General features: G+C 36.3%; 1 protein-coding gene across 2 annotated transcripts in view; it reads right to left on the reverse strand.

The window, feature by feature from the left end:
- Positions 1–754: 754 nt before the first annotated feature.
- The window catches only part of LOC124160157 (UDP-glucose:glycoprotein glucosyltransferase 1), a 59675-nt gene continuing 44033 nt past the window's right edge, over positions 755–16396 (reverse strand). For both annotated transcript variants that reach the window (XM_046535911.1, XM_046535910.1), the window contains 7 exons: positions 13482–13680; positions 11691–11873; positions 8956–9059; positions 5909–6080; positions 3496–3612; positions 2099–2252; positions 755–879 (listed from right to left, as the gene is read on the reverse strand). In XM_046535911.1, coding sequence (XP_046391867.1) covers positions 854–879; positions 2099–2252; positions 3496–3612; positions 5909–6080; positions 8956–9059; positions 11691–11873; positions 13482–13680 — 955 coding nt within the window. In that variant the 3' untranslated portion in view covers positions 755–853. The remainder of the gene's footprint in view (positions 880–2098; positions 2253–3495; positions 3613–5908; positions 6081–8955; positions 9060–11690; positions 11874–13481; positions 13681–16396) is intronic.

The raw sequence follows: 16396 nt of genomic DNA on the forward strand, positions 1-16396 counted from the left end.
ACTCACATGAAGTCTGAAAAGAGAAAAGGATTTTCAAAAAGATCTCTCTTACCTACGGTCAAGTGCACTTTCATGCATAATCCCAAATCCTAATTTCCTGCTTCCACTATCTTATTACATATATAGATGTCGTACAGTTTGATAGTTATGATTTTTTCTCGCTTTTTCCTCACTAGAAAAGATTTCTCCCGGCTTAAAAAACTTCACTTGCTAACTGAAGAAATAATGATAATATGTAGTGTCGTAACATACAAACTCTTATTGCTCTATGTTGGAGGACATTGAACGGCACATTTAAATTTCAAGCATGGGCTGTCCCATCAAAATGAACGTTGCGGTCTGTGGAATTTGTAACATTTAGTATTACAAAAAAGAAGACTCATCTTAAGGCTCAGGCAAGTCACATAGGCAGTGGCTACATACATATTATGCACCCAGAAATAAAGTTTATTTAAACATGCATGCACTCAAAAATGTAAATTTATCATAATGGGAGGACTATTACTTTAATAAGAATTCATTATAATGCCAAGTCAGTGGTAGGCACTTTTTTTCTGATCAATTTTGAAATTACCTGAGTTTCACATAAATACCTACTTCCCACCTTTCCCTGACCTTCAACATGAGTGCCAAACCTGCTAGAGCATACGAACATAAAAACTGATGATACAGACAATACACCAAGGTCTTCAAGAGTGACATAAAAGGAAGTTATTCATAAAAATATGAGGATATCAATAAAAAAAACAGGTTATTCAGTCAATAATTAACCTTATATTCTCACACTTCACACACACAGCCACACAATTCACTTACACACAATTTATTTAAAAACATTAACATCTGGTTGCCATCATAATTCACTATGAGCAGCTGAACCTGAAAAGAGTAAAAAGATAAAATTCAGTAAAATATATGAATCAAAAGAACTTTTTACCTACAGAAAATGATGCAAAATTTTAACCAGCCTCATACTCTTATAGTTCACTCTCATTCACACCAAAACCTATTATGAAGTTTCCGTTATTGCAAAGTAAAGTCATTGTACCAATGATAAGGGTATTCAAACATATGGCAAAAGAAACAATATTACGAATTTTTCAATGTTAAGAAATTAAAAACCTGAGTTGCTGTCCCAGCAGTGTTGAAAACAAGGTTGTTAAAAATTTTGATGCATGCACTCCAGGATCTAGAATGACCACTGTTCTACATTTATAAGAAGCTTTACCATGCACCAAGTGCCCCCGAATTTGAGCTTGTCAGGGCAAACAATGAATACTTTTCAAAGCAATGAAGCTAGGTTGATTGTTGAGCATTCCCAATGGATTGATGAACCTTGAAGGGTGCTGAAACTGTTTGAGGTCTGAACAGGTGAATTTTTGAAAGAAATTTAAGATGGGGCTATTACTTTTTTCATGTACATTATAAATGAATTGAAACTGCGCAATGGTGATACCTTTTATCTATACCCTATATCTTTCTCTACCAAATGACTCACAGAAATAAATCTCCTACCCAGGAAAAATCCATTACAAAAAGTATTTCTTGAATGTGAGGGATCTTCCTTTAAACACTTTTTAGGTTGTCAATTCTTGAGAGATCAATGGAGTGGTCCACCATTTTATCCCTTAAGTTGACAGCTTGAGTGACCTAATGAAGCGTAGCTTCAACTGGGACAGCCAATACGGATGAGTGACAGGGAGAATTTCAATATGTGATTAGCTTAGCTCATCCCTGCTACTTACGAAAATTCTTAAAAGTAAAACCAAAGAGAACTGATGTAGTGTCATTTCTAATGCAGACATACTGATATATTTGCTGGAATATGTATTTGAGTGTATAAGGTGTATTGGCTACCATCATTTTGAAATTTATTGACTTCTAATCAAAGTACCTCGATTTCTCACTTTTACATACATAATTTTACAGACCTATAGCAACACTGTAGATGAGTACATATATCAAGTGAATAGTATCTACCTTGATACCGATAAAAATAAAGCCTTTGAACCAGTTTGAAACTTGAGAGAAGTCAATCCACAGTAAAATATTTCTTGGGTTAGACACTGACGTGAGAGAACAAGTGAATATCTCATACCGTGATGTTGCCCACCATGCACCACATGATGCGCATCTTCCTCTGCACCGACAGACTCAAGGACGTGCTTAATCTCCTCATCGTACTCTTTCCACTCGGCCACTATTCGCATTGCAGCCGTTAGCTTCGCCTCTTTGGTTAACGGGTTGTTGCACTGCAAAGAGAGAGAGAAAGAGAGCAAATATGTAAGTGGAACCAATTGCAACATGAAAGGAAAAATCTCACCAAGCCAAGAGAAGCACGTCCATTAACTGAATTCAACATAGTTTATTTTAATTGTATGCTATATGCTAGTGAGCATGTCTTGCTTTTGAAGACATCTTTTATTTGATCAGTTTCTGTCGGAAATTTTATTGATTCAAAAGGTGCACATAATTCTTAGCAGAGGAGGAGGAATGAAGTGTTTCATGTATCCAACAAGCTGTTAATTGTAAAAAGACATCAACTGAAGTGAGAGTGGCAACAAATTTGTGGTGACATGCTCAGACAAATGAAGACTGGGGATAATAAATTTAACCATGATAGGCAGGATACAGCTCAAAGAATGGATCAGAGGATTCTAAGACAAATGTGGAGAGAATGGTTTCAAAAGACAATCAGATGATGCAACTGCAGAATAGGGTAGTTTCCTAATATTTTTTTATTGCCCAAATAGAAAGATTATTACTCCTGGAGTACGTATTTCACGCTTTTAGATTTTTAAATGACTATATCTATTTTTCAGGATTAAATGAAAAGTGAAAATTTTCAAGCGCGTGAAAACGCGACGGCTAAGTATGAATGCTGAGAAAAACCCCGTGTGACGTAGTTCTGGTTCCCACTGCCACAAGTGAGGTGACCTTGGGGCGAGGCTTTGAGCGCTGATACGATGCAGGATGCTAGCAGGTAGCAGAGTACCCTGCTAGCAGGTAGCGCTTGGCTTAAATAAGGATTATCAATACCTTATAAAACAAAGGAAACTTTCCGACCACAGGCAGTTTTAATAGGTGATTATAAACACATGTTTCCCTGAGCTCTGTGCCTCATGCATGCATTGGTAATCTCAGACGATGTAAAACTCCTATTTACTCGTATAGAAACTAGGTCCCTGTGACGTCACGTGGAGTGGCATCGCATGGGCGCCAATCTGGCCTTTTTCAAATGAGGATAAAATTGACCATTGCCATTCGTCTAAACCGGTATTTCTAAAACCAAATAATTTGTATATTATGAATACACTAATGGTGGGTAACGAATCGCAATCAATGTCTTTCGTTTTCTTTGATGAAGGAAACTACCCTATTGCAGCCAACAATTTTTTTGCTATCAATGAACTTAGGACAATGGAAGAGAGGAGAGTTACCACAAAGAGAAATGAATATTAAACATCACTCCTCTCTTTCAGGAGCTGAACATACCAAGTCAATTGTTTTTGCATATTTCTTGGATTGGTTGTCACACCATGTTTCGCACCACAGCCACTCCTGTGGGAGAGACTTGATGGCTACTTGATGGATCATGTTATTCGGCAGATCCTGCAATAAGAACAAATGAAAAATTACATTGATCAACCACAGCTACCCAAAGGAATATTCAGGACATAATAATTCAGAATTCTAAATAGAAATAAGATTCTCAGGTTAACTTTCAAATACTGTGAGCCAACACAAACAACAACGAAAAACTAACCCAGCAGTAAATACAGTGAAACCTTGATTTTACATTCCCCCATTATACATTTTCCCTGATTTTGCACAGTTTTTATCAGGTCCCAAACAATACCGCCTTTAGAAAATGATACTCTATTTTACATTATCCTCAATTTTGCACTTTTTGTAAGTGGTCCATTCAAAAGTGTAAAATAGAGGTTTCACTGTACTCCAAAGAAGAGTTTCCATAATAACTTTTCCATTTCACCAAGGCCTAGATCAAGTTTACAACCAATATAAAAAACATCTTATACCAATAGTAGCACCAAAATCTGTGAGCAAAGAATGTGGCAATAGAAAAAAAAGTAACTCAGAAGCAATTGAATACCGTATCTCCGAATATAGTCCCCCCTTTTTTTCAAAAAATGGCCGCGGAAAAGTAAGGGGGGGGGACTATAATCGAGTGTAATCCAGTTTAGCATACTAAAGGTGACCATCAATTTATAAATAACGGCATAATGGCTAATGTTCTCGTAGTATTTCTATTTGAGTATATTTATGAGGATTATAATCGGAGATATTAGTTAATACTGCCACGTTTTACCGGAAATTTAGACAATTTTTACCACAAATGTTGTAAAGATACGATTCTTCCGATTCAAATAGCATATCGAATATGCGTTTTCACGGAATCCATCGGGTAGCCGTTAATTTTTCTTGGAAAAGTATTGCTTGAATAATTCAATTGACACTGATCACTTAATGACGCAAGACAGTAAATAATTAAAATGAAAACTAAACACACACTATCATTACATCAATCGAACACTGGAATTGAATCAATAGTATATGTACCCGTCGCCCATTTAATAGTTACACGATTTAAATAATTGCGAAAAATAAACAGATAAAGTGAACCTTTCGTGACGATTTAGCATTTCATTGCGTCCGTAGCTACTATACGTCCGTGCGGTTCGTGTTTACAACCACTGCCTTTACCGCCTTCACAGAACAAGAATGCGCAATAGGTGATGCATTTGTTTCTGAAAAGGCGCAATAATCGACGACTTTAAACCAGAAGCGCCGGCATTACTGCATTTGATCGAAATACAGCGACTCAGCATCGAAAGTGTAATCAATTTATTGAGGAATATCTTCAATTCGTCAGGGTAAATAGGATCGATAAATTACGTCGCATAACGTTTCGCAATTATTTCCGCGATATTTTCTTTATTAAAAATAATTTTACGTTCAACAGTGAGGTGATGGATCAAGTAGAAAGATGAGGATCAATCCTGCCGCAGATTAGAGGCCTTCAAAGACGGAGTTTCGATGCCGATTTAAAAATAGCCGTTGCAGAATACGCCGTAAATCATAGTATTTACAGCGCTAATACATCGCGGAAGTCATTTCGGGGGTCTCGATGCGGCAGATTCAAAGAATTAGAGGAAAATATCGTCGAATTTGTGCGCAAATGCAGAGCAGAAGCTCTTTGTGTAACTTATGCAATGATTCGCGACGAGGCATTGAAAATTGATATAATATTTTTTTCAGTTTTAATGTTTGTTGGAAAAAGTTTATTTCTTAATTTTATTACTTTGATATTTGTAAGTCCTGTAGTTTAATTATTTTGCTTAGCAGACATTTGATGGCAATATTTTTATAATATTTATAATTTATTTAACACAATTTTATTTAGATTTCCTAAATTCTTCAGGTCACTTGGATTTGTGATGACTTGATGGGTGTGTTACACTGGATCTAAGGAAATTTCAGGGCCAAATGCAAAAGTTCCTGTTAAAAATACTGTTTATGGGCTTTAAGTTAAAGCTTATATATTGACATTGTCTGTAGTCATTTGGAAATCATAATACATATTAATAATTTTCTGGTTAAGGAACTATAAATTACTGATACATGCAATGGATCACAACATGGTTTAGGTATAGTTATTTTGTTGTGATGGAAAATATGTGAACAGATTTGTTCTTAATCTACACAGAAAAATAATAGTTTTTATCGAATCTAGAATCTTAACTTGCTAACCACAGAAAAATTGCCTTCCTTTACATTTAAAATTTTTTCCCAAAACTGAGGTCTCAAAATGGGGGGGGGGGGGGGGACTATATTCAGAGGGGGACTATATTCGGAGATATACGGTAGTTAACATATGGGAACTCACCTGATCCAAGTTAGAAAGGGAGTTGGGATCTTGACTAAGAGCCTGGTATTGACCTCGCAGCCTGTCTCCAGCAGCTATCCGCCGGAACCGCTTCAGATCAACCACATAGAGAGCACTGATATGATAACTACGGCCTTGGAGATGGTTCTTCCAGTAGCCCTGATTCCAGAACCTGAGAGAAGTAGAGAAGTGAAGAATTGAAATATGTACAGCAGAATATAAGACTTTACATCAAGCACCCACACAAACGTGTTGAGAAAATGACTTATTCACATAGGTGACTGTGTATGAAATTACTACTGTAACAAGTGAATGAAAGCTGAATTTTTTTGCCTTCAAAATGAAGTGCTATGAATGGCTAGCTGGAAACTGGATTCCTGAAAACTGATGCACTAAAGAATATGCCCATGATAAACAGGATATGTCTTTTTTGACTCATTTAAGTCTTAAGGTAATTACATTTCTTTCCGACAGGACGACTAATCAGGTCACATACTATGCAATCAGCATGATTTCCTCAAGTGACCAACTAAAAGTTTTGCCTTGGTAAGGAGACAACCCAATCGCTTCTTCTCTGGCCTCATACACAGAACTGAAGTTTTGTGAGTGAATGTATCCCAAAGAGAGCTATATCAGTCACCGTCACTGTTATTCCCCTTGACTGATTCCATACTGCAGGACATTCGAGTATCCACCTACAAATGCCACATATGAATACAAACTGATGTTGATCCAAAAATTTGAATTAAACGTATCCAGTGGACCTTGTTCACATACATCAATCAGTTTGTCACACACCTAATAATCACCAACGGCTTCAACTAGGCATAAGGTGCAAAGTGTATTTGGCAATGTGTATTTCTTTTCATTCTTAAATTTCTACCTCCATCTAGCATTACTTAACCATAGCAATAGCCACACCTCCACAGAATGCCTATTGAGGTCACTTGCAAGGAACAACATAGATGTCAAATATTTCTCCAAGCTAAGTTCAGACAAAAAACTATTGTGGCAATGCCTCTCTCGAATCTACTACAGTTTCTAAATCACCACAATGAACATAATCAATCTAATTACAAAATATTTGGAGGCAGTATGAAGATGCAAAGTCTAAATTAGAAATAAGTATCTTCTCCATGACTCTAGCTATTTCATTAGCTGTTTCATAAGTGCTGGGTTGGATTTACAAGGGATAAGGAGAGCCGCATCTCTTTATTTTGAGTGTGCTATGACATGAGGGAATGTTGGAAAGCCTGTGAGTGGATGACTTAACCTGAGTGAGCAAGTGAATGACTTGGCATTCCACAACCTCATCCCCATTTTCGTCCCCAATGAAAGCGGTCCAAAACTTCACCCTGTTTTGAAACCAGAGTTGACCAAAATATCAGCGACTGAGAGATAATGGCTGAGAAAACCCTCCCTAGTAGAATATGAAAGTGTTTCCCCTCTTCATTCCTCCCTATAATCCTTATCCCTTCTCTGAAAAGAACATAAAAAGGAGGTGTTGGCAGATAATTAGGTCAGAACATTAAAAGGGAGAAGATTAATTAATAAGATTAATTTTCTCCTAGAATAGGGTGGTTTCCTATTATTTTTTTATTACCAAAATTGAAAGATTATTACTCCTGGAGTACGCATTTCTCGCTTTTAGATTTTTAAATGACGATATCTATTTTTCAGTATTAAATGAAAAGTGAAAATTTTCAAGCACGTGAAAATGCGACGGCTAAGTATGAATGCTGAGAAAAACCCCGTGTTACGTGGTTCTGGTTCCCACTGCCACAAGTGAGGTGACCTTGGGGCGAGGCTTTGAGCGCTGATACGATGCAGGATACTAGCAGGTAGCAGAGTACCCTGCTAGCTGGTAGCGCTTGGCTTAAATAAGGATTATTAATACCTTATAAAACAAAGGAAACTTTCCGACCACAGGCAGTTTTAATAGGTGATTATAAACACATGTTTCCCTGAGCTCTGTGCCTCATGCATGCATTGGTAATCTCAGACGATGTAAAACTCCTATCTACTCGTATAGAAACTAGGTCCCTGTGACGTCACGTGGAGTGCCATCGCATGGGCGCCAATCTGGCCTTTTTCAAATGAGGTTAAAATTGACCATTGCCATTCGTCTAAACTGGGATTCTAAAACCTTATGAATACACTAATGGTGGGTAATGAATCGCAATCAATGTCTTTCGTTTTCTTTGATGAAGGAAACTACCCTGTTGTGGGCAGAGAGGCTAAGGAGAGGAGGTGGGATATGATAAAATAAATTCCTTTGATGACAGAGAGAAGGAGATGAAGGGAAAAAAGAGAAAGCAAAGAGGAGAAAGTCAGTTCAAGACTCTGCTGTCCTAAGAAGTTGATTCCTGCAAAAAGTCCTTCCCGTAGCCTCACAAGACAAAAGGAAATTCTAAGACTGATAAGTATGTACTGTGAATAAGGCATAGTTGCATGCCCGCACCAAACACCTTTCCAATGAAGACGATTAAAATTTCGTATCATTATTCCCTCAGATAAAATTGCAGTTTGTATGAGTGCGTGTGCAAAAAGTGTTTATTAGCTGGGCATAGTGTATTATTTCGACTTTGCTTGAATTTAGATACTCAGGTCATAGAGTATGTAAATAGAAGAACAGACAATTTAAAAAGGATGTCCTTCGTTTTAATTCTTAGACTATTTTAAATAAATAATTTTACACACACTCCACTTCTTCCTGGCCACAGAGAAAATCATATTGGTCTATTTTCAATGATTATTGTATTTAATGTTTTTTTGTTAAAGAGGGAAAATGAAAAGTGATGATTCAACCTGTGTGTCATAGGCTCCTCTTATCACAATTATTCCATTATCAACCTGACCACTCATCACCACTTCCCCTGTTGCAAGGCATATAGGATTTCACCCCCATTCTTAATGCACCATGCATCACAAAAACCCTCTGCACCTTTAAACTCCCCTTATGTTAAAACCCGCCTTGCTGAGGGGAGAGTCCGACTATTTAACAGAATGAAACATTTGACACAAATGAGAGGAGTTGCTATTCATACCGAAAGCCATCCATCTCCTTGCGGCTACCACAGAATGGAGTATATCCATAGGGGGCTCCTCCGAGATCCATATCATGCAGTTCCTTCATGTCAGCACGAACCACCTGTGAAGGAAAAAAAATAACACACACTAAATTCTATTCATGCACACTGAAACAGGAAACATGTTTTCTACTGCAGCTCGCAGATGCAGTGGAATGCCATTGAAAAATAATGTACAGTTTCGCAAGCATCATCCCCTTCGCTGCAGTCGCTCACACAGTAAAACACTATTGTTTCTCCATTGAAAAAAAATTTCAAGGTATGCAGACAGTGCAGCGATAATTTTTGCAAGCAGAAAGTTAGTGTTACTTTGTAAAATAAACATGGTCAACACGTGACTTGCATTTCTCGGCATTCTCTGGATAGGACTCTTGGCACAGCGAGAGTCTCGCATTGGTTGGGAGTCTTGACGAGACTCGAGAGAAGTCTTGCCTCTACGACACTCCCCGGCAAGGCAAAAAATTTCCTATGAATGTCACAATCAACAATAGAGTTTGCTGCATCATTTACCTTTTACAATATTTACAGATTTATTCACATGATAAAAATATTTTATTTAATGAGTTATCCTCTCTATTCAATATTTTGTGTGTGTAACGATACCTCCACTGCACAAACGCTCAACAATCGCCTGCTGAATCAAATCCGCTCATCTAGTAGCCCCAGTACTACTATTGGTATGATGTTTATATACTGCACCCAAAAAGAGATTTCAAAATTTAAAAAATTATTTTCCTTTTCCTGACCTCTATATTTAATATCTAATTTTAATAATCTTTGAGTGAAGGTTTTAAGACTGAAATGCAATTTTTGCCAACATTTAAGTTTATTTATAAACCATCATCAGGGCTTCAATGAAAATAACTATATAATTTTGATTCATAAACAAAATAAAGGGTTACAGCAATGTTTCTTTTTACAGTAATATAATAAAAGAGAAACAATCTGTCGCAAATTAACATAAAAGAAGAGATTAGAATTTTTAAATACTATTTGCCATGTCTATTGAAAGAGATTAAGGCAGGAAAACTCATGTTTACCTGTCAATTTTGAATTAAATTATAATAAATTTTGCTTAAATTGCCAATGCCTATCATGATACCATATGAGATTATTTTAATTATTTAATGAAATGGTATATATAAGAATATATATATATACCATTTCATTAAATAATTTTTTTGTAAAATTATTTTCAGTATCTAAAATAGAGCACTAAAAGAGAAATTATTTTATTATTAGCGAGGATGTGAGTCTCAATGGGTGTCGAGAGGTCAAGAAGGGGTGAGACTTCTTAAGTCCTGTCCACACTCCTGACCCCAGCAAGACTTTCACTGTGCCGAGAGTCCTGCCCTGAAAATGCGGATGGATGAAAGTTTTGTTTCGACCACTGAGACTCCAGCACCCTGATTATGTAACTGTGAGAAGGGTGAGAGCGATGTCGTTGCCAGGGGCAACGCGATTCCCACGACGGAAGGTGATAGCAGCGATTATGAAACCGTGATCGCTCTCTTTATCACGCTGCGAGCGTCATCGGCCTATCACGTTCGAAACCCATGGTGACAAGCATATGCTGACATAAAAACGAGCACTAAATGCATATATTAGCAAAAAAAATATTGTTTATTTAATTTAAAAATGCCCTATGATCGATTAAAAACCAATATAATTCTTAATTATTTCAACTGGAGTGCTCTGTTGACTTTATAGTTGTCCACGTTGTTCAATTGTTTTATGCGCATGGTGGTGAATTCGATTGAGCAGCTTTATTTTCACACAGCAAATTGGAAAGTACTGCTAATTGAAGTACATCCGTGATTCAAACGTCAATTACTTTATATCGTAGTTAAATTATCAACATTTGCCAAGTACGTTCTCCAACATATCAACATCGTTAAACTCCTTTTCGACTTTTAATCATCATAAATCAACTATTAACTACTTACATTCAAATCGCTAGCGCGATTACACTTGCATTATCATTTCAACATTAATTAGTTTCAATCCAAGGTCACGACTTTTCGACCATTCTCTACGATATAGCAAATAATTTGCAGCATCTCCCGGCGAGCATTAGCATAATAGATTATGTTATCACACATCGAAAAGTAATACTACACTTTCCCCATAACTTTACCATAGTACGAGTACTTAATTATAATATTATCTCTTGGCGAAGCGAAGTACTTAGCTTTGAACTGCCTCCATTATATGTTTTAGTTGTTTGTTATTGTTATTTCAAACTCTCCGCAGACGACTTATTCTCGGACAGAGATGTGTCGAAGGATTTCATTGGCTCTTCAGATTTCTCAATGATACCAACCTCACGCGCTCGTACCTGTATGATACAGCGGAACGTGATAGGAGAACGTGATGGTCATCTATCGCCATCGTCGCTGTCACATTTACATAATCGAGGTGCAGGATGGTCAAGAGTTTTGCACAGCCCAAGACCTCACCCTTCTGGAGTCCAAATCTAAGTATGAGCTATCATATGCTGTAATCATGGCTTTCACAGAAGGATGGGAGAAATCCTTAAATGACAACATCCACAAAAATTTTCAAATTTTGCTAATGGAAAAATAGGGGGCATAAACAATTAACCATTGCATCAAGCATTTAGGCATGAATAAGCATCATAAGCTACGCACTCCTTATAAGCCAAACTGGACCCTCTCAAAAAGGAATCTCACCTGGTCAGCATCCACAAAGATGATTTTCTTGATGCTCAGAGGGAAGAGGACGTCTAGGAAAAGAATCTTGTAGCCCCATATTATACGCTGCTTCTCTGTCTGCTGGTGGAGCCAACGTGGCCACTTGTATTGAACCAGCTCATACTCAAACTTGTATCTTTCTGCCATGTGTGGAAGGGAGTCCTGAAACGATGGAAAGTGATGTATTTGAACAGCGTGAGAGTAGAATTGTTTGTGGTAAGTCCAACGCAAAGAGAGAACTTCCTCATCTTTGCCAAGTATTATGCTTGCCCTCAAGCATCATGAAACTTTTATTTAACAATTCACAACTGAAACATACGGCACTAGAGCATGCCAAATTCATAAAACATTGGAAGGAAAGAAAACGACCATTTAACAGGCTATTACTTGAAAGATATATATGCCGTAGCGCTATATAGGTCTCCAGTATCAAATTAGGCTTTAATACGTACATTTTTCTAAGTAGGCTTCTGCGGAGATTATGACTGTAGGTAGCGATTCTTCTGGGTTTTCTTTTGTGTTTATTCATTTAATAGCACAATATTTTGCCAGTGTTCCAGTTGGCAAAATATTGTTCAGAAAAATGGATAAATGCAGACCTGAAAGAATCGCTGCCTACCCGTGTAATGCGTACACATGTAGTTGTGTATCCCAAATGTTAAATGAATAAGTATTTAAACTTCCAAGATACAAACATCCCAGCACTATTGACACCATGTTTGTTTTTATCAGCATCATATATTGATGGGTCGTTACGTTGTATAAGCATTAGTGTGATTTGTACGCTTCAATCAATAGTGAAACAACATCTTTCGTCCACATTTTAGAAACTTCAAGTGAATTTTCGGAAAAAAAAACAATGTTTTACAGTCAAACCTGAGGTTTTGCAAAGAGCTTCTTGTTTAGGCCACTAGGAGTCAACATAGCTGACTTCTGATTGGAGATTGGCCGCGAGAAAATAGAACCCGTTCTAAATTCCAAATTAGGCAAGAAATTGCATCCAAAATTGTGAAAAGGATATTGGACTAGAAATTAGTGTGTGTCAGTTGGACCACAATTAAATATCCCATAGATTGGCCAATAAATTGGGAAGTGTCATATGCGCTTTAGCGTACATTCATTTTTCGGCATAAATTTAATGTCAACACCGAATGTCAATGCATTGTTATTGCCACAGCATGCACAGCTATCTAGGGTAGTTTATGATGCATATAAATTAGTGCATTTTCACTCATACCTTCATAAGAGTGTGAGTTTCAGCAGGAATGACTCACTCTGTAGGGCATTCACAACAACTCAATCATTTTAATAATTTCCCCAATAGACATCAACAAGCTCTCAATGAGAAATAACTATAATTTCATATGCCTCACAATCCATGATTAGAGAGGAAACAGAAAGAAATAGCTTCAATCAAAATGGGCAATATGGTAAAAAATTAAACTTTTAGACGTAAATCTTTAAAGTCAAGTACATAAAATGGAGGAGAATTGAACAATTCACACAAAATTCAAAAACACTAACACCTGGTTTTCAAATGAAGTCTTTATACATGCTTTCTGAATAGAGGCATTTTCACCAACCGCAATCATAACATATGTACTTACCACAAACTTCTAGAGAATATTAGGTACCATTAGAAGCAGTTTACGTTTCTTAACAAAAATATTCCATCACCTGAGCGTATTAGGGCATATTTAATACATGTATGCAGGTAATCTTAAGCAAGAAAAATGATTAAGTACTCAATTACTTCAGACTTGACATTACCTTGAAAGTTGGAGAGAGGTAGTTCTTCAGGAACCAGAACTTTACTGGGGTATTTGTGTGTTTGATGACACTCAGCATCATAATGCGAATAAACCGCTCATAGAGGTGCCCTGAGGCAAGCGAAAAGATGTTGATCCTTTCCTGAGCTGAGTCTGATGACTGAGAATCAATACCATCTTCATTTCCTCCTCCAAACGTACTATGGATACAGAAAGGAACGAGTTAGACATATGGCCTGCCATAATATCATTTGAAATTATTACAGTGGGAATCAACAGAGGAGGAGAAGTTTCCTGCCTAACTAGCAATTACATCACACTGGCTAAAAATTTGAGAAGTTAACCCAGGAAGATACCCAGAAAATAGCAAATTAATGAGAAAGAAATATATAGGTACTACGCTGGTCACTAAATTTTAAGAATTACCGGTCCATAGCAAATATTACAAAAGCTACTTCTTTTTAATTAACCATTTCATTATGTAACCAATCCATTTGTTTATTTGATAGGAGAGGGTCGACACAGGAATCCTACAACCATTTTAGTTCAGTAAAACTTTGGTGCATAAATAGATTGATTTCACAAGTTCATTTTCTTGCTGGATCTCAGTCCAAAATTATTCACTTAAGGCAGCAGAGATTATTTTTTTTACAACAGTGGCATAAAATAAAAGGAACAACAAGGACTATACTATGCAAGCTTAAAAATTATTTTGAAATGTACTCTCTAACAATGTAAAACTTACAATCTGCTACACTGGAAAAAAACACATACTTACATATAACAGTGATGCATGGACAAAGTGTGAGAGATGATTTGGAAATGTTTGCTGTTCTGGGTTCCAATAAATGCACATATGAGATAGAAAGCAGCAAGCACAAGTTTATAAAGTCAATAACATTTTTTTTCAACAACCTCTCACTCAGGGAAGTAGATGAATCTCATTACAGTGAAACCTCGATTTTACATTCCCCCATTATACATTTTCCCTGATTTTGCACAGTTTTTATCAGGTCCCCAACAATACCGCCTTTAGAAAATGATACTCTATTTTACAATATCCTCAATTTTGCACTTTTTGTAAGTGGTCCATTCAAAAGTGTAAAATAGAGGTTTTACTGTATATCGAATAAATCAACAATCCAGCCATTTCACTAAAATACATAGCATCCTAGTTGGCTGAAAGAATAGCTATAGAGAATGGTAACATACAAGTTGCATAATCAGCAAATAAACATCTAGCAAATATAACCCACAACCCAAAGACACACAGTAACAGCATATTTAATGCACAGCACAACGAGCACATTAACATATACGTATTTAATCTCCATAAATGAGGATGAAGACTCAAATTGTAACGTATAGGATGAAGCCCACAATATACGCTCCGAAATTTGTGCATAGACTCTCACAATAATCATTTTAAAATCTTCTACTTCTTAAAGAAAATCTTTGACAAATATCAACCCTTAATCCACAATTAATTTCCATATTAGAGATCGATACAATTAAACTGGCTCCCATAAATGGTGAGAATACCTATAGGTTTCCTGCCCTGGGTCCATAATCATAAGCTTTCCTACAATTTTGGAACCTCATTACAACCCACACTGCACCAAACATTTTTTTGGTAAAGGAGAGTTTTCTAAAGTTTAATATACTATGGAAAATCCCAGCAAAATCAGGATATGATTTGGTACAGTTATTAAGTTGAAGGATGATGTTACAAATGTTTTTATACAGCAAGAAAATGGTGGCGCAAAAAAAAATGAAATTTGCCTACCGTACAAAGGTAATATCAATGCTTGACCTCTTTCATATTTAATGGAGGTGCAATAGCACAATGGTAACCAGCCCCTATGGTTTCATGATTTCACCTTGTCTTGATAACCTCTTACACACAATTGCACATTACTGTCTTCAACATCACAATCAATCGCATTCTCCACTACATTTAATGGCCATGTAGGTACTTCCATATGTTTTTTCACTACCACTATATGCACTGCATTGCCATTCAGTTAGTGCCACAATAAAAAGAACTGATATATAATCAGTTCCTACAGGGCTTTGATTTCAATACAAAGTAAATTGCAAAACTTTATTTCCTCATCAAATCATCAAAAAACCTATGGCACACCCAGTGACAAAAAAAAATGTTAAATGAATATGCCATGGCTAATATATGAATATTTATGAACTCACGCAAAAAAATAAACAGGTAATATAGACTATCTAATTCTTTTATGTGTATCTTTGATTGATACGGGCAGCTTTAAGAGAATACTTATGTCAAGTACTCATTTTTAATAACAAAACTAAATGATGATTTACTAATTTAAAAGTACATACATCATTACATAACAGTAGTAAAATATGTTCTCGGGCGACTACTAATTAGTTCAGTCCACTACCATTATATCTAAAACTACAGGAAGTAAAGTTATGTAAACACCAATCCAATTACAGACAAATTCAATTTCAAGATGAAGCATTTCTATTCTAGCTTCCTAGGGGAGAATAATTTCAAGTATCAATACAGAAATAAGTTAAAGATCAATAAAGAACTCTGTCAAGTAAACTAGTAAATGTGAGATGAAAATCATCCCAAAAAATAGTGAACCATAAAAAGTAACATTACATCCATGATTCCTATTATAAAGTATTCAGATTAACTAATCTAATAGTAAAAACAGGGGGATGTGTGTTATTGCAATATGAAGAGTCACACTGCCAGTAACTCATAGGGGAAAAAAACATCTTTTTCAAATGCTGATAAATGAAATACCTCTAGACATTTGAGGCAATAAAAATATGATCATAGGATAGTAATCGTTGCTGAACTCTTAAGATCAAGCAAACACAGACAGCGGTTACAAAATTAATAAATTGAGGGATTTAGAGACAGAAAAT

Source organism: Ischnura elegans, chromosome 6 (assembly GCF_921293095.1).
Source record: "Ischnura elegans chromosome 6, ioIscEleg1.1, whole genome shotgun sequence".
Taxonomy (NCBI): domain Eukaryota; kingdom Metazoa; phylum Arthropoda; class Insecta; order Odonata; family Coenagrionidae; genus Ischnura; species Ischnura elegans.